This window comes from Mirounga angustirostris, unplaced genomic scaffold (genome assembly GCF_029215605.1).
Source record: "Mirounga angustirostris isolate CCGP_5_RB_7025 unplaced genomic scaffold, mMirAng1.0.hap1 SCAF_1, whole genome shotgun sequence".
Lineage (NCBI taxonomy): Eukaryota > Metazoa > Chordata > Mammalia > Carnivora > Phocidae > Mirounga > Mirounga angustirostris.
In genome coordinates this window covers 71,933,875-71,957,863 of record NW_026991709.1, presented here as the reverse complement: position 1 = coordinate 71,957,863, position 23,989 = coordinate 71,933,875, and the positions used below count along the sequence as shown (strand labels likewise).

General features: G+C 54.5%; 1 protein-coding gene and 1 long non-coding RNA gene across 8 annotated transcripts in view; both read right to left on the bottom strand.

The window, feature by feature from the left end:
* Window positions 1-181: 181 nt before the first annotated feature.
* Window positions 182-3,042, bottom strand: LOC129045440 (uncharacterized). 2 transcript variants are annotated; one of them, XR_010407525.1, is made up of 4 exons: window positions 2,899-3,042; window positions 2,250-2,304; window positions 1,815-1,919; window positions 182-915 (listed from the first exon to the last, which is right to left on the bottom strand). It is a non-coding gene; the product is annotated as an uncharacterized LOC129045440 (long non-coding RNA). The 2 variants fall into 2 exon arrangements; XR_008505186.2 differs by lacking the exon at window positions 182-915 and having other exon boundaries at window positions 1,303-1,919.
* A 12,229-nt stretch (window positions 3,043-15,271) lies between these two features.
* Window positions 15,272-23,989, bottom strand: part of XXYLT1 (xyloside xylosyltransferase 1) — a 161,831-nt gene continuing 153,113 nt past the window's right edge. For all 6 annotated transcript variants that reach the window (XM_045903130.3, XM_064578760.1, XM_054504266.2 and 3 more), the window contains one exon: window positions 15,272-16,807. In XM_045903130.3, the coding sequence (XP_045759086.1) occupies window positions 16,411-16,807 (397 nt within the window). In that variant the 3' untranslated portion in view covers window positions 15,272-16,410. The remainder of the gene's footprint in view (window positions 16,808-23,989) is intronic.

The following is a 23,989-nucleotide window of genomic DNA, read 5'->3' as shown; positions in this document are numbered from 1 at the left end:
AGCATCTACCCGCGGAGCTGCTGCTCTGGGCCGGGTCCGCACTTGGAGACCCCCTACCTCAAGGGTCTCAGTTGGGGGCAGCACTCAGGACAGGCGCCAAATACCTACACCCAAGACCAAAGTGGCCCCATGAGGAGAGGGTGTGCTGAGTCAAAGGGGACTCCAAGGGAGGGGTGGCATGCGACACGTGGGGTGGAAGCAGGGCACTGAATAAAGAGGGCGCGGGCGGGGGGGACTCGGAGGATGGGCTGGGCTTGGAGAGGCAGGGGTGGGGAGGGTCTTCCAGGCCAAGGCCCAGCGTAAGCAAAGGTGTCATGGGGGGCAAGGCAGATACAAGGCCAGGGCAAGGCCTGAGCTGTGTAAGGAGACCACTAGGCAGCCGAGCAGCGCGGGCACAGGGGGATGAATGCCAGGAGGCTCACAGGACACTCCATGTTCCCAAAGCCTGGACAGCCCGGGGATGGCAACGGGTGGAATCCCTTCCAGACACACTTCTCTTTGCAGCTCCTCCCCAGGCTTCCTTCTCTCGGGGGGGAGCGGCCCAGAGCCAGGCCAGGCCGCCCCTGTGTGTGCGGGGAATGCAGAGGGGGGTCCAGGAGACAGAAAGACTCTTCCCCGCCTCCGCGGAGAGGAAGACTGAGTCCACAGCAGCACCTCACGCTGCCCTCCCGCCTGAGGCCTCGGAGAAGCCTCGGCGAGAGAGGGCTCCCCCCATCCTGGGCAAAATCTTCAGAGCCATGGTTCACCCCACCGACAGCAGCACGCAACAGCACGCAACAGCCCTCCGCTCCCGGCAGAGCTGAGCCGTCCCGCCTGATGCGCTTCCCCAGGGCAGTCAGAATCCAGAGCAGCCAGCCAATCCCCCCGCAGGCTCATTCCTCTGGGTACCAGACGGGAGGGATGGAAAGAGGTCTCCTTAAAGCAAAGAGGAATGAGAGCTGGAGACCACTCAGCTGTGGCAGCCGCGGCCTGCTGGTCCCAGTATCTGGCCCCCTCTGTTCCATGGGCCACTCAGAATAGAAACTACATGTCAGAGCATTTCTTGCAGTAGATACGGCCATGTGACTAATGTCTAGTCAACAGGTGAGTGCCACTTCAAAGACATTTTCTTAAAGGGAATGGATGTGCCTGCCTTTCTCCTTCCCTTTTCCTCCTGCCTGGTGGCTAGAATGTGGATACAATGGCTGGAACTGGAGCAGCCATATTGGACCATGAGGTAATCTTGGGATTGAAGCTATATAGAAAAGCAACAAGACAGAAGGATACCACGGCTCTTTGACCCCATGAAGCTGCTCTGCCAGCCCTAGGCCACCTACCTCTCGATGTATCTATGAAAAGAAGTGGCCTTGTATTTTGTTGAGGCCATTTGCTATATTGAATCTCTCTGGTACTAACAGTCAAACTTATTACTAAATATTACACCATTTTTCAAGGTGTAAGTCCAACCTCCTCCAAGAAACGTGCCTGGAACTCCACAGTCAGAACCAACCTCTCCTCCTATACCGTTGTCCTAACATCAGTCATTTTGAATAGGAAAGCACAGTCACTGTCCTTTCACATGTATGAATTTATTCATTCCCTGTGTTCTGTGCACCAACCCTAGGTAGGTATTATTGTCAGCAGGCCACAGGTGGCTCAGAGGGGTAAGTGGTTTTCTGGTTGGGCAACACTCTTCAGTTGAAGAGCCTGTGTCCCCCTCCCCTCCCCTCCCGCCCTCCCTGGAGCTCCTCTGTGGCCCAGCAGAGGCTGATTCAACTCTGATTTCCTCCAGGGTGGAGGGCCCCACCCACAGCAGGCTCTCGGAAAATTTGTACCGAATTGATTTGTTGTAAATGCAGCAAGTTCTCTTCCATCCAAAGATATTGATTTCTTCTTAACAGCAATTCTCCGTTCGACATTCTCCAAGAAAGGGATGAAAACTATAAGGAAAGCAAAGAGCTTGGTCCTTCCGGGTGCATCCGTGGCCTGCAGAGGCCAGGTGGCAAAGGCTTGGCAGAGGGGCCTGCCCCCTCCCCCCTCCTCCCCCCACCCCTCCACCCCCGCCTCCCTGCCCAGGGCTGAGCTTCTGCAAGAGTTGCAGCTGGGACAGCAAAGTGTCAGAGGAGGGACCTCTGAAGCCAGGGGCTCGAAGAGGATCCCACCCAGCTCCCCGCCTGGGGTGGGGGACATGAGGAGCCCAAGAACAGCAAAGAAAGGAGCCGTTTCCAGAGCCAGACTGTTTTTGCAAGTATGACTTCATAAAAGCTCACAGCGTTCCCCCAGGTTGGGCGGCAGGCAATTTCATCTTTCAATGGGGATAAAGAGCTGAGGAAGGAGAAAGAAAATGAAATCTTGCTGCCCTGCTACAAGGAAAAACCACTGCCCCAGATTTGCAATGACCCTACACGGGGACGGACCCAGGATTCTACTTCATGATGGAAATAGCTGTGCTCATCCCCCACATCCAACAACCGCTCTGCACTGGGTTCAAAGGCCATCAAGTCCATCCTGCCCAACAACATTTTGAGGATTGGGGCAGGCCTTGCCCCTTTCAGCAGAGGAGGAACTGGAAACCCAGCGGGGAAGTGACTTGCCCAGGGTCACACAGCACCAAAGCTAGAGCTCAGACGTCCCTCTCACTGCCTGCACCTCCTTCAGGGGATCTTGCACATGAATCTGGGCAGAGCCGTCAACATCCTCTGCTCACCAGCCCGCAAAACCCTGGTGCTACCTCCTGCTGGACCCCCCCAAAAAAAACAGGGGACAGGAGAGGGTGGTGCTGGACTGAGCCCAGCCAGCTCTGCCCCTGTGAATGGGAGCCTGGACCCCACAAATCACCCCAGGCCCATGAAGTACTACAGCCCGGAGGGTCTGGTAGAAAGTGAGAATACTGAGGCCCACTGAAGGGATGGGACTCACCTAAGGTCACACAGCAAGGACAGTGGGAAACTCAGGGGTACAGTTGCTTCTTCATGTTGGCAATGGAGGAGGGGCATTGTCTGCACTAGACACCCCTTTTCAGGCACAGATGTAAACTGGGAATTTGGGCCCCTCTTCTGGCACACTCCTGTTGACAAGGAGCCACTTAGGAGACCGGCTTCCCTGGGGAGACAGTACTATGCTCCCTACTCGGCTACTCCCCCGCCCTCCCCTGGAAAGTCCTAGCTATCTCCTCAAGACCCTACCCAGATGCCACTTTCTCCAAGGGGCTGCCACTCAGCCTCCGTCCCCCACGCTCCTCCACTACCTGGGACACCCTGTCTGCGCCTTGCATGGCCCTTGTTTGTATCACATAGAATCACTGACCCAGGTCTTAGCCCTCTGGCTCTTGGGTGCTCCGCAGGGCATGACCCCCAATGACCCCCATGCCTGGGTCCCCCAGGTTCCTTGGGTCGAGCGAGGGAAGTCACAGTGGCTCCCTGGTGGAATGAGGTGAGCCAGGGCTGTGGGACGCTGGGCCAGACTCTGCTCAGTGCCCGTGGTCGCGTGCTCTGGGCCTGGGCGGCAGGCCCTAGGAGGGCAGTCTTGAAGTCCGGAGGAATGGGGAGGGCAGGCCAGCCTCCCAGCGGTGCTCAAGGCCAGGCCATTCCCTGAGAGGTTTGCCAGACCGAGGGAAAGGGTCCATGAAAAACCCCAGGGTCAGCATTCCAGGGACTGTAGCTGCAGCCCCTCCCTTTTTTAAATTTTACGTATTTGAGAGAGAGAGTCCGTGTGCATGATGGGGGGAGGGGCAGAGGGAGAGAGAGAAGCAGACTCACCGCTAAGCAGGGAGCCCAAGGACACGGGCTTGATGAGGGACTCGATCCCAGGGTCCCCAGATCATGACCTGAGCCGAAGGTGGACGCTCAACCGACTGAGCCACCCAGGCGCCCCTAGCTGCAGCCCAGTGGGGAAGGCTTCAGATGCCCTAGGAAAGGCCCTTCCACCCCATTCTTCCAAGGAGAGGTGCCAGCCAGACCCCATTACCCCCACATGGGCCTTCCTGAGCTGCCCTGGAATTTGTCCCGGGGTGGCGGGCTTTGCCCCAGTGGCCACCACCTTGTCTGGTCACACTGAGTAGTGTCCAGGCACTGAGCAGTGGAATGCCCTCCCCAAAACCTATGGCCCCTCTGGGCTCCCACCTGCCCACTACTCTTGATAGATATATGTGTGTAATTTAAATAAAGAGTATAATAAAGCCAACCACAATGAGTAATGTTAAAACTAATGAGGGCCATACGTCAAAAGGAGCATTTTCCCTCTTGTGTCTTCAAGGAGTCACTGTCCATGTGAGGGCCAGAGGGCTGGCCACTCAGCAATCCGGGAACTGGAGAGCCAACCTGGGGCGGGCACCCCCCCCAACCCTCCCCCTCAGCCCTTCTCTGCCCTCCCAGATGATTCCAAATGCAAGTTTAAAAGGCTGTGAAAATGCTTGAAATGCTGGGCCACGCCACCTAGATTAAAGAGGTTGTTGATTGGGCGCCTGGGTGGCTCAGTTGGTTGAGCGGCTGCCTTCGGCTCAGGTCATGATCCTGGAGTCTCAGGATCGAGTCCCGCATCGGGCTCCCTGCTCGGCGGGGAGTCTGCTTCTCCCTCTGACCTTCCTCCTTCTCATGCTCTCTGTCTCTCATTCTCTCTCTCTCAAATAAATAAATAAAATCTTTAAAAAAAGAGGTTGTTGATTAAATTTTATATTATCTTCCACCCACAGCTTCCTCAAAGGTGGCTCCCAGGACCACAGCATCTAAATGCCTTTGAACATGAACTTTACTCCTTAGGTTTCCCCTTCATGGTGTTTCAGCAGGATTTCTGCAACAGCATCCTTACCACTCGGCCCTCCCCAGCCCTGCACCCCTTTAGGAACCACCTCCCCTGCCACCAGAGAGACCTTTCTGAAATTCTAGTGGGGCCTTCACTCCTCGCCAGACCCTCCCGTGGCTCTCCTGGCCTCCGGAGCAGACTCTCAGCCCCCATTACACAGCAGGATGAGCTGGGAACTGAACAACACATCCTTGCTGGAGCCCCGCCCAGACCAAATCAATCAGAATTTGGCGGAAGGACACTGGTCCTCTTTTTAAAAGCCCCTAGGTAATTCAAACAGGCAACCTGGGTCTAGAGCCACTGGTCTCAAGGGTAAAGTAGAGGGAAAGCTCCTCTACAGCTGAACGCCAGCTAACAAATCCAGAAGGAATTGGAGGAGTCGATCACCATTTGCCACTGGTGATAGATCTGACACCAGCCCAGCAAGTCAACGGAGGCTACAAGCACTGGGGGAGAGGCCGTGGGAGAACAGGACATTCGCACAGTCCCCACACATTAATTATTATTTACAAAGGGGAAAGGAGACCTTTCCATTAGAGCGAGTTGGCTGATTCACCTTAACTAAGTTATTCAAGTCAGCACCACCCAATGTGGGACCCGCTCACATCACTTGCCTCCAGACGTGATACGAAGGTAAGGACACGACACCAGCTATGTTCGCGTGGATCTAACTGGAGGAATCCAGACCGTGGGCCTCCTACCAAAACAGCGGGCCCGGAAGGTGGTGAGTTCAAGGAGCAGGGCCTCGCACCGGCACCCAGGACCGCGGTGTAAGCCCTGGGAGCGTGCAGAAGCCACAGGGTGCGGGCCAGGGGAGGCAGGGCAGCTGACTTCAGAGCTCTTCCGGGATGCCCTGGTTCCCTCAAAAAGGGCGTCTTAGGGACGCCTGGGTGGCTCAGCTGGTTAAGCGTCTGCCTTCGGCTCAGGTCATGATCCCAGGGTCCTGGGATCGAGCCCCGCGTCGGGCTCCCTGCTGGGCGGGGAGTCTGCTTCTCCCTCTCCCACTCCCCCTGCTTGTGTTCCTGTGCTCGCTATCTCTCTCTCTCTCTCTGTCAAATAAATAAATAAAATCTTTAAAAAAAAAAAAAAAGGTGTCTTAGAGGCCTCCAAGAGGAGTGGTTAGGCTGTGGGGTTCTGGGTCTGGGCCAGCCTGCCCTCAGGGACAGGCGTGGACCCCAAGGCTGCTGGATGAACTTGAGCAGCCAACCCAAAGCACGCCAAAGCTCCACACATGTCCTCCAACCCACTTGCCCACCCCAGCTGTTGGCTAGCCGAGGAAGATGAAACTGACCTAGAAGCTTTCTAAAGTGGCCCTTTGTTCCCATCCCCATGTGCCTTCCCCCCAAAATTCTGACGTCCGGGATTTGGGAAGAGGAAAATCTGATGCACTCACATTCAGGTCAGCCAGCATTGGGCCTTCACAAGCTTTGTGTTTTGCTCACATTCTTTTGGTCTCCTCAGATCTCTTTCTTATGCTGCCTTTATAATTATTCCCTGCATGGAAACACTATAAGGGCTAGATAGGTACTTTCCTTACATAGGAGAGGGTATGCTCGGACCCATGTCCTGGCTGAGGACAGAGTGCAAGGGAAAAGGAGGCCAATTTAACGGAGCCCTGTGGCGACGTGGAAGCAGGTACCTGCACCAGCACCCAACAAGCCTGACCTCCCTTGCTGGTGGGCTGGGTGGCCCGGGCCTAGGGCAGAGGGATGGAGATGCAGAGCCTGGCCCGTACTCAGGAGGTGAAGCGGCCTGTCCTGGACAGAGAGCACTGGAGTTGGAGTCAGAAACCCAGTTCTGCCTCAGCTTCAGGGATCATTTCTCTCCTCTGCTTTCTCTGTTGGTGAGGCAAGAAGCTTGGGCCAGCCAGGTAAAATATAGATTAGAATAGAATAGAAGAGAAGAGAAGAGAAGAGAATACTTATATTTTATTGGTTCTTTTTATTATATATTTTATTACATATTTTATTTTATTATATACTATATTCTATATAATCACATGATTTATATCACATATTATTTATAAGTTATATTATATATGATAATAATCGTATTATTTATAATATATATGATTGCAGGTAGTATATGTAATATACATTATTATATGATATATGATATTATATTGGTGCTCTCTGCTTTAAATTCTGTTTTTTATTCTATGTCAGTTTCTTCTGAGCCCCTTGGCCCCGGCCCAGCTTCTGGTCTTGGGGAACAACTCACGCAGGGAGGCCCCCACCCACCACACGAAACCTAGCGGCCGTCTTGCTCTCCCGGGGGAGGCTGGCCCCCTGGGAGGGAAACACAACTCCTAAACACAACACAACTCCGAAAGACCTGCAGGTCATGCAGGACTTTCCTTTCTGGGTGGGTGCGGAGAGGACCACACATGACCCGGAAAGCCGCCTCAAGGCCCTTCTCCCCCACCTACTTCCCCAAGGCTCCCAAGGGGCAGGGGCCGTGCCTCCCAGTCCCCGCCTCCGGCAGTCCCGCATGCCCCTCCCAACAGCCCCCCTTCCCCGCACTTCCTCGCTCCGCCCCTCTGGCCGCTAGGTCTTTATTTAGCAGGGCGCCGATCTTTCTTACGTAAGGTGTGTCCCTGGGTTTCCTCTGCCCCGTGAGCCGGATTGGACTAGCTCCGCTGCCCCCGGAAAGCAGGGAAAGAGGCAGGCCGGGGACCTCAGTACTTGTGCCCTCTCACGGGTGCTCAAGCCAGCAAGGGGCAGGCTCCAGCAGCGACAGCGTGCACCTGCTCCGCCCTGCCTCCTCCTACCCCCGCAGCCCCGCCTCCGGCCCTCCCCCCGCCTCGGGCCCCCCCCCCCCCGCCTCGGGCCCCCCCCTTCCTCCGGTCCCCCTACCTCCGGCCCCTTCGAAAGGGAGGAACTCAGGGTTATCCGGGCTTGGTCGTTTCAGTCCTGACTGCCCCGAGCTCGCTAGCGGGCAGCAGGCCTGGGTTCTGGACCGTCCTGGCTTCTCACTGTGTGACTCGGACAGGTCCTTTCCCAGAGGCCTGCATTTTTCCCATCTGCAGAATGTGAGGGCATTAGGCCAGAATGGTCATTCTCCGAATGGGGTCGCAGGAGTAGTCTCAGCAGCACCTGGGAGCTCCTTAGAAATGCAGCTTCTCAGGCCCCTCCTTGGATCCACTGAATCAGAAACACCAGGGGTTGGGATTCCAGCAATCTGTTTTAACACATCCTCCAGGTGATCCGTGTTTGAAAACCACCGCCCTAGCAGAAATCTGTGGTGGGCACCATGAGGAGCTGCGCATGCCCCCTTCAGAGAGGGACTGCATCCCATTCCTGCTGCAGGGAGCACCCCCAGAGGACCGCCCTCCACTCTCAGCCCTCGTAGGGCTGGCCTGGGCTGAAGAAAACTGCCTGGGGGAAGGTCTTGCCTCCTTCCAGGGGCGTCCCACAGTAGGTGGGTGATCAACTTAGGGGTATAAATGTCTGGCCCCTCACCCCAGAGCAGGACAATGCTGAAACCCGCCCCCCCCCCCCCCCCACCGCTCCAGATTAACATACTCAGAGGCACTCAGAAACAGAGCTGGGGTCTTCACCATTTCAAGGAGCCCCCGAAAATGGTGGGAGGCGTTTCAAGACAGCTGCTTGAGCAAGACGGGGGCAGATACTAGTGAGTGCAAGGTGCCCCGCCGTCTTCTCCAGCGGCCCCAACTCACACCACATCCCGTTGCACCCACAGCTCACACCTCTCTCATCGTGGAGCTCCTGGCGGGTCTGGTCTGTTCATAACCTGTTGCACCAGGGTCTGCCCGAGTATGATCTTCTTCTGTATGATCTCAGCTGTGTCCCTAGCTCCTCCCTCAGCCCAGCTGCCAGCAAAAGTCCCACAAGAAGGGCAAGTGAGTCTGTGGGGGAGCAGGGCTACCAGCCTGTGGCGCTGGGGGCCGGGGGTGGCCAAGAAAGGGTCAGGGGACAGCTTGACACCAAGGCCACTTACGGGCACGAAGAGAATAGAAGGCATCCTCTTCCCTCTGCACAGAATGCTTTACTTGTGCTAGCAATAATCACGGGGACATGTCCCGTGTCTCCAAGCAAGCTGTTCGTTCTCCAGCTCAGGCAAGACCGAATAGACATTTGGCAGAAGCCTGAGTCCGGCCTTCTGCATGCTGTTCTGCTGTTCCACCACCGGGAACACAAGTCTTTGGGCCCCAGTGACCGTCAGAAAGGGAGGGGGCTTCCAACCATACAGCCAGTTACCCCGCCGACCAGCCAGCCACCTGTCCATCCGTCTGTCCATCCAAAAGAAATGTGCTGCCTTTGCTAGTCCCTCTCCTTCCTGGCCACACCTGGCCAGGTGTGCTCCACCTGGGAACTGACCAGCTCATGGGGCAAACCACGAATCGAATCCCTGCCACAGGGTATGTTTTCACTAAGCCACTTTATGCCACCTCTGGAGCCCCCTCCCAGTCCCTCTCCCTCCCTGGCGCCACCGCTTGCCTGTGGGATGTCCAGTGTGACCTCCGGTGGCACTTCCGACAGGACTCGGAGATGAACACTGGGAAGGGGAGGAGAGGGGGAGGGATGGGGGTGGAAGGGTATTCAGGAGATCCTGGTCCCTGTTATCCATAGGGGAGTCTCCCTCCTGGAAGTAGGCAGATCCTCTAGAATCCGCACCTGAAGACACTCAGGTCTAGAGAATAAATATTTCCCCGTGGGGTTAGTTATGGAGAAAGGGGAGGGAGATAGGCTTGGGAATCCAGAAGCTCAGGGTTGTCAGGGACTCATAGGGCAGCCATCTCAGCTTCTATCTGCTGTTGGGCTTGTATCTCGTGTCCTCTCACAAGAGGTTGTGCAGCCTCTGCTGGCATACTTCCTGCGACGGGCCGCTCACTACCTTTCTAAGCGGTTCTTTCCCACTCCTTCTGTGGCTCAGGGACGCCCGCCCAGGTCCCAGTAAGCCAGGCCATTAGAACATTCGAGGGCATCCCCCCAACCAGATACTGGGCGTTTTATGCAAACCAACCGTCACAGGGACTACTGAGTCCCTGGAATTCATTAAGCTTGATGAGAGGAGGAATGTGAACACCAGATATTCGTTAAATGGGGACAGAGATGGAGCTTCCTTCCATGAGTGTTTAGTTCTGGGTCTCCACCCATTTCCCCCAAATCAGCCCTGATGCCAAGTCCTCCCAGCTTCCCAGTGCTCTCCCATCCCTCCCTCCTTTGGCCCTTACTGGGATTCTGTAAGGTGGACAACCCGGCGCCTGTCTCCACCCTTCCATCTTGCTCCCCAAACCCACCGGCGCCATTTTTCTTCTCTGTGGAGGTGTGGCATGGTTTTCATGTAATCATGCAATCAAACAACAGAGATTCGATGGGCACCCACAATGTGTCAGGCACTGTGTCGGGTGCTGGGACCACAAGGAGGCCCGAGACCCGCCTTCCAAGAGTGCAGAGACTGTAGGCAGAACCGGATGACTGAAGAGGCAGTAGGATTACGCGGCATCTATGCAACAAAGCGCCGGGCCTCGTGGGACCCAGTCTCAGCCTTTCGGTGGCATCCAGTGACACATACCACAGTCGTCAGGACTAAGTAAGAGAGCAAGGCCAATCTGTATTTGTGTTACTTGAGAAAGAGCAAAGGTGATCCCATTCACAAACCCCGCCACATTATGCTCTCTGCAAAATCCCCTCACGCCTGAACATGACAGCCCCTCGTGCTCCAAGACCCTCTCTCACAACTCTTCTAGACACAGGCCTAGCACTTCTCCTTCCTCTCCCCTTGTCTTCCAGCCCCCCAGCCCCTGGCCAAGGGGTCCCTGCCTCCCTCACAGGCCAGGCCAGGGGCTGCTCCGAGTCAGAGGCCCCAGAAGCTAACCCGCATGGAGGAGCACAGGAAGCTTGGGTGTGGTGCCAGACGGCGGGACATGCCCCCAGCAGGACTCGGGCTGACCACGAAGCTTCTGGCAGCACTGGGTGGCACTGGGGACTGGGGACGGGCTGCGGTGCCAGGGAGGGAGGGTATCTAGGGCCTCGGGAGTACTTTCCTATGGCTTGTCTCACCTACCGCTCACAGCCGTCCTGGGAGGGCCGCAAGGCCAGGAGCTAGCTGGCTGACCTCTCCCCAGTTCACAGACATGCAGCCCACTGGCCAAGGTCAATGTGATAGCACTCACGGAGAGCAGCCGCGACTCGGACCACACGTTTTGGAGGACTCCAATGTGATCACAGGTCCCTGTGTGTGTCCATGCACGGAGACGTGAACATGAGCACAGTCATGCAGAGAAAGTGAGGGCTCACACTGGGGAGAATGGGGAGGGTGCTCTGGGCACCACTTAGGCAGAAATGTGGGATCCAGCCGCGTTCTTCTTGGATACACCACACTCGGCAGCTCTTACCAGGTGCATGAACAGGACAAAGTTGCCCGCAGCAGGATCACTCCTCCCCTTCCCAGTGTTCATCTCGGAGGTGGGCGGGAGGTGCTGTGGGGGTCCGGCAATGCCAGTGAGGGTGGCCAAGCTGGTGAGGGCACACCGCAGAGCAGTGGGCAGCGGTGGGGGGTGCGCAGTAAGGGGGGTGGAGCTTAGAAACTTGGTGCTGAATGAGAAAGAAAAAGCAAGAGAATAGACTGAGTTGTTCAAATGAAAACACATGTCCACAGAACAATAACACCATCTTGCCCGAACACAGAAGACACTCAGGAAGCACATTAGAGTGACTGTTCGGGGCTGGGGGTGGGGTATGGTGATATATGGGAATAAATGAAACGAGAGGCCTCCCAGCGAGCAGTGGTGGCAATGGGTCACGTACTGGGGGCGTCATGAACTCACGCTCCGCGCCCGAGGTTAGAAATGCTGGCGAGGATGGCACGGCAGGGAAGGCAGCTGGAACGTACTGAGAACTTCCAGCTTCGCTCACAGTCCACGCTGAGCAGCAGACAAGCCCAGGCCCCCAGGGAACACGGCTCTCCGCACAGGCCCCACCTGAGCGGATGCTGGCTGGTGGGAGGGGGGGGGAGGGCAGGCAGAGGTGGTGACACAGTCTGTGCCCTCAAGAGGCCCGCAGGTCAGCACGGAAACCGGTGGAGACTCTCAAGCTGGGCCTGGGGCTTCTCGGCGTGTTCTGGAGGCTGCCCAGAGCCAAGGAGGAAGAAGGAAGAGGGTTGAGTGGGAGCATCTTGCTTTTTCCACGGACAGCCCGGTCCCTGCTGTCTACAAGGCCCTGTCGGGGGGGTCAGGCCACTAGCCGCACAGGCGGCCGGATGCACGCCAGGCTCCGTGCTCCTGTGGTCCTGCTCAGGCCTGTGCGGCAGCGAGTGGGGCTCGGGGCAGGGCTGCAACAAATCCTACCTGTCAGGGAAGGGGGGCTGCAGAGGGGGGCAGCTGGCCTCCCGGGCGTGGAAAGGCCCCTCAGGCTCTGAGAATGCAAGGTGCTCGGTGAGGCTGCCGAATGTCCGTCCACTCGATGTGTCCTGCGGGGCAGCTCCACCAGGCCTCCCCAGCTGGGGGCTCCAGACCCGTGGGGCAGGGGTCTGTCTACAAGTGGCTCTGCCTGGGAGGTTCTTTGGAAGACAGTCGCATAAGCCAAACCTAAGACGAGGCTTCAGCTGTCATTGCTATTGGGGGACCACACGCAGAGGGGCTGGGGCTCGTGGATGGCACTGAGTCTCTCTGGATTGAAATTTCTCCCAGTTTGTCTGCATCCCTCCCGTTGCCTGTTCAGACTGGGGGGAAAGTGTACTAACCGTACCTTGTGAGCGAGTCTCCGTTTGAATGGTCATAAATTCCAAGCTGGTGACGGATGAGTGGAGGTGTGGAGGTCTTACGTTGGGTTTAGACTCCCTGCCACACGCACGCGTGAACACAGATGGATGCATACAAGTGTGTGTGCCAGGGGCAGGGGGCGCTGCTTGGAGAGCTAGTCCAACCCCCGACGCCCTTGTTTACAGATCCAGACACTGAGCCCAGAGAGGGAAGGGTTTATCCCAGGACCCCTAACCTCCTGGACATACCCAGGCCTCTCCAGAGTGAGTGGCTCACAAAAAAATCAGACCACCTACAAGCAAGCGTCTGGTCATCCACTGGGCTGAGGGAGGTGCCACCAACCCATTTAATGTGCCCCAAATGGCTGTCGTTTATTATTTAAAAAGAATATTTTAGGTAGTAACTCTAAGAATCCCCTTGCATCTCTGTATCATTTCCCTGCTTACCAAGCCCTTACACATCTCCTTCTTCCTACAACACTCCTTTGACGGAGCTCTCGTTACCAGTGTCTCGAAGTGGAGAAAGAGGTGGCCTTGGTTGTCCAAGATTGCCCAGGTGGTGAGGGCTGACCATGGATTCAAAGGCAGTCCTCTCTTAGGCGTGAGGTTCTCTCTACCACACCATCCTGCTTGCTCGGAAATTTCTGCTTGCCCTGCCAAACTCCACCCGCAGCCAAACCTCTGGGCTTTGCATGTGGATTTCAGCCAGAAGGTCTTAGAATGAACCGACGTTTGCCCTTAGTCAAAGCAGGTGGTGTGAGGCACAGCGAACTTGCTCCCGTGGCCCACAAACCGCTGCTGTGCTCTGGCTGGAGGCCCACTGACCCAGCACACCGCTCTGGGGCCGGAGGAGATGCTATGGGAAGGGGTGCGTAGTTAGGCTGTGACACACACAAGAATAAATCTCTCCGCCAGGCCCGCAAGCTTTCCAAAGGCTATTATCATTCGTGTACACACACGAGATGATAGAATCAGAAACGAAAGCAGAGGCTAGAGATGCTATTATTAGGTCACTTTTATTCAGAGAACCAGGGCATCCATAGGGAAAGTTGAAAACCCAGAGCCTACTTAGCCGAGATTATGTTTTCTTACAGGTGATGGTAACCATGGTCAGCATGAGCTGTAGAGTAGCCAGGACGATACTCGCCTGTAACGGGGGGGGGGGGAGGCCAATGGCAGTGGCTACAGTTTTATAGCATTTATGATTACAAAAGTAATTAATATTCAGAAATATCAAAATAAATACAGATGAAGAAAGAAAGTACCTTAATCCTTCCTAGTACCCAGAAATGTTCTTTTCAGACTTCTGTTCCACTCATTCCTATAGGCTTATGCAGTGCAGTGAAAGTTTTCATCAGGCAAAGGAAACACAGCACAATTAGTCATGTTTGCACTGCATCGATTATAACAGGATTCCAATGAGGAACCAGCCGTCTAAGAGCTGTCCAGGAGTTGTACCCATTGGCTTTTCTGGGCCGGCTGGATTTCCTGTTGAGTGTTATCTTGCTGTTCACCAAGGCCACTGGCGACAGAGGAGGGGAAGCTCCTGAGGAGGTGATCTCAATGGTAAAGGAGGAGATTTGGTTTGGTTTTTGCCCATTTTGATCTACAAGTTCATTTTTTTTTCTTTGCACTAACAAAGGACTCTCGTAGCTACAGAAACCCTTGAATTATTGAAATTAATGTCGGAAAAATACCTTTGTTATTACGAGTCTAAAATTCCCTAGCATTTTACCCACTTTTTCACATTAAAAAAAAATTTTAATGTGGTGTTTGAAACATGTTTTTTTTAGGATTTGAATTAGATATAGTGAAACAGGCTCTCTTTTTACATATATGCATACACACAAATATGTAATTTTTAAAATAAAGTAGGGATCATACTGTACATATAATGTTATATTTTGCCTTCTTTACTTAACAGCACATTGTAAGCATTTCCCAAGGCATTAAATATTCTTGAAAAATACGATTTTAATGCCTAAACTATTTTATTATATGGATGTAACATAATTTATCCACTCCCCTAGTCAACATTTTAAGTTGATCTCAGTTGTTTTCTATTTAAAACAACTGGCGTGATAATGACTCTCTATCCACATCTCTAGTTATTTTCTTACAGTAAACTTGAAAATCGGAATCACCTTCATGAGGTTTTCGTGAGCATCATCAGTTGTGCATAAACCCCCAATACAATGCTCGGCGCACAGCAGGTGTTCAACAACTAGCAGCTATAAATAGGAAACCAAGCACCTAGGAGAACAGACCAATTCTGCCGGAGCACAGGCAGGAGAGAGACGTGCTCCGTTTGGTCAGGGGATGATGTAACCGGACAGTCTGGAGTAAGGAGGGAAGGGGCTGTTCTTGCTTCCAGGAGATGATTCTCTAGTGACCCCGATACGACCCGGCTGCCCTCCCCGTCCCCATGGCCGGGGAGCACGCTAAGGTCCGTCATGTGGACGGCGGGGGGTGGGAGGGCTCTGAATAACACTGACTGCACTCTTTTTTTTTTTTTTTTTAAGATTATTTTTATTTGAGAGAGAATGAGAGAGAGCACATGAGAGGGGTTAGGGTCAGAGGGAGAAGCAGACTCCCTGCCGAGCAGGGATCCCAATGCGGGACTCGATCCCGGGACTCCAGGATCATGACCTGAGCCGAAGGCAGTCGCTTTAACCAACTGAGCCACCCAGGTGCCCCTGACTGCACTCTTGATTCAGAACCTCCAGGGAGCAGTAAACCATGATCGGAGAAGAAACAACGTTAATCATTGTGTTCTCAAAGCTTGTTTATTAGCTATTCTCACTCATGGTGAAGAGAAATAAAAAAGTGAATGAAATGGAAATCAAAGGAGATGAAAATCCAACCACAGTTCTGCCCCGAGGACCTCCGCTGAACTAGACAAAATGCACCATCAGGGGCTTCGTGTCTGCATCTTACAAGGGAACTCATTCAGAGAAGAACCTAATTTCTTCGAAGGAACAGGGTCTAATATGATGCAATAAGAAAAATCACAGGATGAGGTTTTAAACAGAGACTGAATGCCTATCAGTCTACGAGGGACCCCCCTTCGGAGCCACCCGGTTATGCACAGAAACTGAGGGGCTCCTCTTTGGAATGCATCTTCCCCATCCAGATGACTCTATCACCTGTCCCTGGGGGCGGCCAAGCTCTGTTCTTTGATGGCGGATCTGACTTCCGAGCACCGGCTGGTCACCTGAAGCCGGCTGTGATGAAGGAGGGATAATGAGGTTCTGGGATGCGGCTGGGAGCGAGAAGCTGGGGAAACTACAGTAATGAGGCCGGGTTTCTCAGGTGGGCCGCGGCTGGCCCTGCAGACCCTCCCCGAGCCGGTGGTGACCTTCACACCCTGACCGGGCAATGTGGGCATGGTGGGAACAAGCACACAGCCTCCTAGGGTGCACGTGTGGAAGGTGGGCATTCGCTGGATGCTTCAACTTGGGGCCGGCTGTGAAAACCCCAGCTCACTCGTTCAGCGCTCCCTGGGAGCCCTAGCAGTACTGTTTGTTCTTTCTGGCAAAAGGGAAGCTTGTCAATTTTAAATAAATTTATATTTGGTCTAAGAAATGCCAGTGCTTAAAAGGATTTCCATTGTTTTGGGGGCTGAGGGCACGAAGGGCCATTGTCTTTCCTTTCTCCTCTCTACGCGCCTGTTTCCGAGCCCCCTGGAAGATGTCTATGTGTTGGCCCTCCACGATGCCCGGCCCCCCGGAGAGAAAGGGCCCCGAGCACCAGCAACGCATAGGCCAGTCCTCACTGGGCGGGACAGTGGCAGCACCTCGTCCGAAGCACATCCCCACAGAGGTTCGGACGCCAGCCTGGGGCCGGTAGCAGGGGTGCCCCTTGGGCTCCCCCGGAGACCCGAGGGCACCGCCGACGGGGATGCACCTAGGCGTCCGGGATGGGGGTGTTGCAGTTCCCATGGTAGATCTTGACGTGGCCCTCACACCGGAAGTAAGCCTCAAAGACGTCACTGTAGCCATGGTCCCTCCACCAGGTGCAAAGCTGCCGGTTCCAGGTGCAGTCCAGCATGTGGAAGAGCTCGGGGTGCTCCATGCCGATCATGGTGAAGAAGTCCTGGTCCCCGAGGTGGCCGCGGAAGTGGTACTTGTCGGCCAGCTGCTGCACCTGCGCCGGCTCCAGCAGGCGGCCATAGAGGGCGGACTGGCGCATGGCCTCCAGGTTCAGCAGCATCACGCCGCTGTTGAAGCCAGGCAGCCCCTCGGGGGGAGGGCCCCCAACCCGCGTCTTGGGGTTCTCGTGGCGGAACTGCCAGAATGTGTGCCTGGGAAGGGGAAAGAGAGCAGATTTCACCGGGTTTGTGCGGGTAAAACAGTCTGCCGGCCCTATTTTCCTGGGCCTTCACAACCAGCCTGGAGAGAGATGCCATTTTCACTCCAGTTTTACTGCTCTGAGGACTGGGAGGGTCCCAGGTTCGGAATCGGCATCACACCACCAGAAAGTGGCACAACTGCACTCAGACCCAGGCCTCCTGACTCCAAGCCTCACGGTCTTCCCATATCCTCTGCTCCTTCAGGAATGCAACATTGCTAATGTTTGTATAGGACTCAGCAAGCAGCAGGCACTGCACAAAATCAGCTTATTTTCTCCCCCACCATAGCCTATGAGACAGGTGCTCTCTGGGATGGTCTGTCACTTCCCAGCGGAGGAAGATGATGCACAGAGAAGTTCTGTAGCTTGCCTGAAGTCACACAGCTAATGAGTATGCAGTTGCAGAACCAGGGACTAAACCCAGGCATCTGGCTCCAGAGTCTACTTTTTAAGATGGCAACAATCCTGGTAGAACTTTCTATCCCCTTGTCTTTGTGATCTTTTTTTTTAAAAAAAGATTTTATTTATTTGGCAGAGAGAGAGAGAGCAAGCAGGCAGAGGGAGAGAGAGAAGCAGACTCCCCGCTGAGCAGGGAGCCCAATGCGGGGCTCGATCCCAGGACCCTGGGATCATGACCTGAGCCGAAGACAGATGCTTAACCGACTGAGCCACCCAGGCGCTCCTGTCTTTGTGATCTTGAAAAGGAGAGGAGAGAGGTGGGGGAAGCGCTTCTGAGCAGTGATCTGGTAAAGCAGTAGAAAGCTATATGCAGGCTAAAATAAACTGGGTTTCCGCTTTAGAACAAGCTTCATTTATTAAGGCCCAAGCCCTGCACTTCTGAAAGGCTGGACAGGGGTTTGAGGCCTGAAACACACGCGTGGGTTAGGGTGAAAAGCAGCTGGGGAACAGTCAGGTAGAATTATGGCTATTTTAGAGGGAATGTCTCCTCAGTCTTCTCTCAAGGCAGATTTAGAAATCTGATCTAGGTCTACAGTTCATGGGGTGTTAGCACCAGAGGGACCCTTCCAGGTCTTCTATCCAAATGCTTCCATTTGGAGAAGGGGAGACAGATCGAGAAACCTCCTTGTGGGTGACATGGTCAGAGCGCCAGCCACTCTGTTCTCCAACCTCCTTAAGCTCCTGTGCAAGTTCCCGTGCATGCTGCTGGGGTGGCGCACAGCAGGACGCAGAGGGGTCCTGGGCTCCATGTCCCCAGAGGAGCCTGCGGCCTGCAGGACGGCAGGGAGATGGCAGGCCCTTTGTTGAGGGCAAGGGGCAGGAGCGTAGTCCACATCACACCACATCCCACCTATTTTTACCAGCTCTGCCCCTTCCCTCGACAGTCCTCCGGATGGGGGATGCATCGGGGTAAGCCAAGTCTGCCCCCAGCCTGGAAGTGCCATCCCCTGAGCCTCCCAGAGGTCGCTTCCCCAACCAGTTACAGGGCAGGATCTGTGTGGTGAAGCGGCCGGTGCAGGGGAAAGAAGAGCAGACCCCACGGCGGCCATAGAGATCCATTTCCCAGTTCCCACACACTGCTCTGTGTCTGGGAATCAGACGGACCTTCCTTGAGGTCTCGTGTATCATCACAAAGGGCACCGAGAGTCTGATCCTGGTGAGGGGAAAAGCATTCCCTCTGGACATTCTGACAAGTGGAATAACAGGTCTGTTGTTTGAATTTTGCCGTAATTGGACTGTGAGTGGAACAAGCTCTGGCGCCTGCTTGGTGATAACAACCTTGGCAAAAATAAGCTTCCAGAGCACACGGAGATGCTGGAGCCCTTCTAGCCACAAAAGCCTCCAGTGATGGGATCACAGGGGCACTGGAATGTGCTCTGGCAACTTGGTCCATTTTACCGTATTTCTTCCAAATGGTTACCTTCGGGTCCAGGCTGCAAGCCACTAATATTCTACCAAATGAATCTGGGCCACCACAGCATGGGAGAGGAGGGGTCCTCCAACCAGGAGGACAGGAGTTTTACTGCCAAGCCATGGATTCAGGCTTCGGGGAGAGAGGAGAAGCATTCACCAGGGAGGGGAGGAGCGGGAGAGGAGACATCTGGAGTAGACAGGCAGGGCCGGGCCTGTGGAGGCCCTGGACACCGCGAGGCCATCATCTTCCTTCCGTTCTTCCCCCAGGTCTCGTCTCTCCCCTTCCCAGAGGACCAGGGGAGGGCGAACAGGGTGCAGGCTGGTGGTCAAGTCCGCCCTCCCCGATCTGTGAGGCCTCTCCAGAACCTCAGCACCTCACATGGCGCCCACACGGTGGGGCCTTCAGGACATGAAATTACTTGACAAGGAATGATGGAAAGGTCGGTGTGGCTCAGGCTACGTAGCCTTCGGTGTCGTCTGGAACCGGTGGGGGGGGGGGGCAGGAAAACATCAGGACACAAAGCTGCAGCTGCAGATGGAAAGCGAGCCGCTGCACTGAGCACTCGAGCCCCCAGGGCCACATTTCTCCGGCGTGGTGAGGGGCAGGGGACCACGAGAGGGTGCTCAGGGCTTTTCAAAGGGCTCAGTATGGTCTCTACTCTTGAGCAAGCTAGGGAGTGGAGAGGTCATCCGCAGCCCTGCGGTACTCCACGGAGCTTCCCTGTCTCTACCAGACTGACCTGCTACCGAACTTGCTGGGCTCAGGACAGCAGGGCCAGAGGCAGAGACAGAAAAACGAGCACCCTTCCAGGTGGAGCCCATAACCCAGGTGGCTCTTTGGGAAGCTCATGCCTAGCCCTGCTGTTGCTATCGGCACAAAGAGGCATTTTATAACAAAGCCAGAGAGAACCAGGTCTGGGACATCAGCACATTATGATTTGTAAGGAGAAGCGAAGGAGGGACAGGAAATTGGAAACGCAAGCCACCCAGGATGTCTGCTGAAGCAAAAAAACAGCCTGAAAGTGAACCAGTGATTCCCTAAGTACAAAATTATTTCCAGGGTGCCCTTGTTTAAAGCATGCCTACTGCTTCAGAATGAACCCAGACAGACAGAGCAGCCACTTGGAGGAGAGGTGGGTTTTCCTGGCCTCCGTGTCAGCTGGTTTGTGTGGAGGAACCACACCGGCCTTGGGATGGAGAGAAGGACACAGAGACGTTGAGGGACTGGAGCTCACGAGCACGGGCCCTGATCCCACGTGAACGGGCCGAACGGGGTGGTCCGGCCGGGTCCTCAGCTGCCACAGCACGGCAAGCATGGCAGAGCCCTCTTCCGTTCCCCACCTCTGCTCCTGGGCAGTGCGGGGACGTCACGGTCCGCATTCTCACAGGGACGGAATAGAGGTCCCCGGTGCATCAGGGGCAGGCCCAACTTGAACGCGAGGGCTCTGGTCTCTAAAGTCCCTTTCGTCTTAGCCTCAGATTCCATGAGCTAAGGTTCCCGGGAGCAGCACTTGGATTTCAATCTAATTTCTGAAGTTGGCTGACACTGCCAAGGCCACGGCCTCTGGGGACCTGGCTGGCAGGTGAGGCAGAAGCTGCTGGTGCCTCGCTGGGAGGGGGTCAGACCCAAGAGCCTCTCTGAGGGGGGTCAGAGAGGGCCCCAGACCCTCGCCTTCCTCACAGGGCCTGGGGCTGATGATATATATTCACAGGGCACTGCCAGAGGTATGTGCTGAGGCTGCAGGAGCCTCTGTATGAATGCAGGTATCTGGTTCTGAGTCCTGGAGCTTCCAGAAGTTTCTCAGATTAAGCTCCAAGCCCACAGTCCACCAAGTTGCCCTGACTCATCCTGGCCCTGGGCCTCTGCAGAGGCTTGTCTCCATCCTCCACTGTCACCTGGAGACACACATTAGAGGGGACAGGATTTCTTCTTCTTCAGAAATAACTTCAAATGCGAAACAAGCCCTCGTGGAGGCAGTCCACTGTAAATACTGAGTCTTTCCAGGAATCAATGAGGCTTGTTGGGAAAACACAAATTAAGAACCTTCAAGTACATTCTTCCAGGTATGGGCAATGAATTTCCTAAATTTATTCTATTGAGTATGCCTTAACTCATACTCATTAAAAAAGACTATTAAAAACGAGTACACTAGTTTTCATGAAGAAAATCCATCTTTACAGAAAGAGGTATTTGAAATCATTTTGAAAAGCTAAGTCATTTCCTCCCTTCAAGTCTTTCCCTGATGATCATTGCCAAGGTCACTCCAACAAGTCTCTCAACTAGAGAGCCTGGCCAGAGGACCTGGGAAAGAACGCATGTTGTCATGAATAACCCTTTCTCCTCCCACCCACCCCAATCACAGACCCTCCTGCCCCCCTATCTTTCCATGATTTTCTCCTGGGCTGGTCTTTCTTGGATCCTAAGGCTCAGAATTTTCCACTTTCACTTCCGAGAGGGTTGAGAAGAAAGATGGGAACACAACAATGAGCCTGGGCAATCCGCATCAGGCTCACTAAGAAGGTTCTAGAAGCCCGTGCTGACTGACGCTGAGTTCAAGCTGCTGGTTTTCAGGCAGAGAGGGCTCCATTTTCTGAGGTTCCGAAGGACAGCGTCATGTGTGGCACTTCTCCCTGTGGCTTACCCCTCGAGTGTGCATCAGAGTCAAGTGCAAAGTCACCAGTGAGCAAGCAAAGCTGGGCCTCTTCCCAGAGGAAGCACGCCGTCTGGATGCTGTCTAATCAGTGAAGGCTGGAATCAGGAAACACTACTCCCTTTATGCCCATGCTTGTCGCCCAGGACCAATTAGCTCTTGTTTGACTTGGAAGGGACCCTGTTTTCCAGTCCTTTGAGAGAAAAGGCCAGGAGTGAAGAGCAGTGCTCAGTAGCCCAGTGTTCCATCCACCCCAGGGCCTGCGAAGTGACCAGGGAACAGTTCTGGGTGATGTGGGGCTGATTTCGGAGCAAGGACAGTGTCTCTCATTCCTGCCTTGAGCTAAAGTTCTGGGAGACGGGCACAGACTCTCCAGTTCTTTAGGGGAACCACGGCCCTGTGGTATCAACCTGGAGATGACATAGACTGCTGACACTGTGAGGCTTTAAACGGCCATTTCTGGGGCACCTGGGTGGCTCAGTCGTTAAGCGTCAGCCTTGGGGCTCCCTGTTGGGCGGGAAGCCTGCTTCTCCCTCTCCCACTCCCCCTGCTTATGTTCCCTCTCTTGCTCTATCTCTCTCTGTCAAATAAATAAATAAAATATTTAAAAAATAATAATAAACGGCCATTTCCCTAGGGCGTTCCTCGCTGTCAGGAGTCACAGTTGCCCCTCAGCAGGATCTCTTGCTAGCAAGTCAGGTCCCTAGTTCTGCTGGACAGAAACGTTCCCGAAGCCAGTGGTGGCAGGACCAGGATGAGAGGGGTCCCTCCTGGAACCACAGGCTACCAGAACCTAAAGACTCAGGAAGATTCTTAGTTCACCTGCCTATTTTACAAATGAGGACACTGAGGCTCGGAAATTGTTCTGCCTGGAGTCACACCACTGAAAAGGCAACCCCCAATCCCAGGCCGAGGATTTTGCTTTCCCACAAATGCCTCTGCTCAGAGAAGGCGACTGTTCTCTCCCACCACTCAACAAGCCCTGTGCCAGGTGAGACCGTGCCACTTAGTGCCAAGCTTCCGGGAGGCAGAGTTCATGCTTTCCCATCTGGCAGGGACTAGCTCCTCCAGGCTTAACATGCCTGCACCTGGAAGGGGAGCTGGGCCCCCAAGTGGCTGATGGAGCTTTTGCTGGGGGCAGCGGGTGGAAGGCGTGTGCTTGCCCTTGTTTGCAGGACCTCAAAAGAAATGTGCTTGCTTTCAAACACCAGCCCTGTTTGCAGGCCAGCAACTGAGTTTCCAACCACAATATGCCCAGAACTGAGAGAGGACAACAGGTCAGGGTTGAGGCAGGGGGCACGTGGGCAGAGCTGGGGATGTTGGAACCAAGTGGCCTGGCAGGAGAGCAGAGGACTTCTGGGGGTACTGAGACCCAAAAGAGACTCCCCAGAGATGTCTAGGGATTTCCTCAAGGCCCTCCTCCAGAAGGAACCAGAAGCACCAGAGTCCCCCGTTCACCCCTCCCTGCACCAGAAGCTGCCAAGCTTCCTACTTTGCAAACTGGTATCTCTGTACTGCCCGCCCCAGTCTGAGAGAATGAGGGCTCATGGAAGTAAGATGAGCTGAGGAAGGTCTGGGGGTGAAGAGGAGGGAGAAAGGAGTTAACATCTGCTGAGTCTGTGTTTTCTGAATGCTGTGTTGGAGCTTTTAGCTGGAGGAGGGGCGGGGGGGGGGTCACAACAGGGCACTGGGGTAGGTATTAATTACAAATTTTCTAGAGAGCTGACCTGGACACTGGGCTTTTCATTCTTATCTACTAGACCACTGAGCTCTCTACATCTGTCTGCTGGGGCATCACAGACTACGTGGGGGGCTTGAACAACATAAATTTTTCTTCCTCTGCTCTGAAGGCTGCAAGTCTGAGATCAAGGTGTCGGCGGCAGGGTTCCTTCTGAGGGCTAAGGAAGAACCTGTTCTGTGTCTCTCTCCAACCTCTGGGGGTTGGTTGGCAACCTTTGGCTTCATTTTAGAAGCATCACCCCAATATCTGCCTTCATCTTCACATAGCATTCTCCCTGTTTGTGTGTCTGTGTCCAAATCTCCACCCCGTTTTTTAAAACATTTTATTTATTTATTTATTTATTTGAGAGAGAGCGAGCATGGGAGAAGCAGACTCCCCGGTGAGCAGGGAGCCCGATGCAGGGCTCGATCCCAGGACCCTGGGATCATGACCTGAGTCGAAGGCAGACACTTAACCAACTGAGCCATGCAGGCACCCTCAAATCTCCCCTTTTTAAGATACTAGTCATACTGGGCTAGGGGGCCTACCTACTCCAGTGTGACCTCATCTTAACTCATTACATCCGTGACAAACCTATTTCCAAATAAGGTCACAGTCTGAGGGCCTGGGAATTAGGACTTCAACATCTGAATGGGGGGACGGGGCACACAATTGGCCCATAACACTCTAACGATGAAGACAAAGGGAAATAGCACACAGCTTATCTTCACCTATGTTCTCACTGTCCAGACTACGAGGGCACCTGTGGAGTCTAGAGCTGCCCTCAGCAAATTCCCTGACCCCCGCCATCCCCAGTGGGCTGAGACAGTCATGACAGGCTGGGTTGCATCTGTCCAGGAGGGTCACAGAAGGAGGGTAGGTGTCTGTAGCG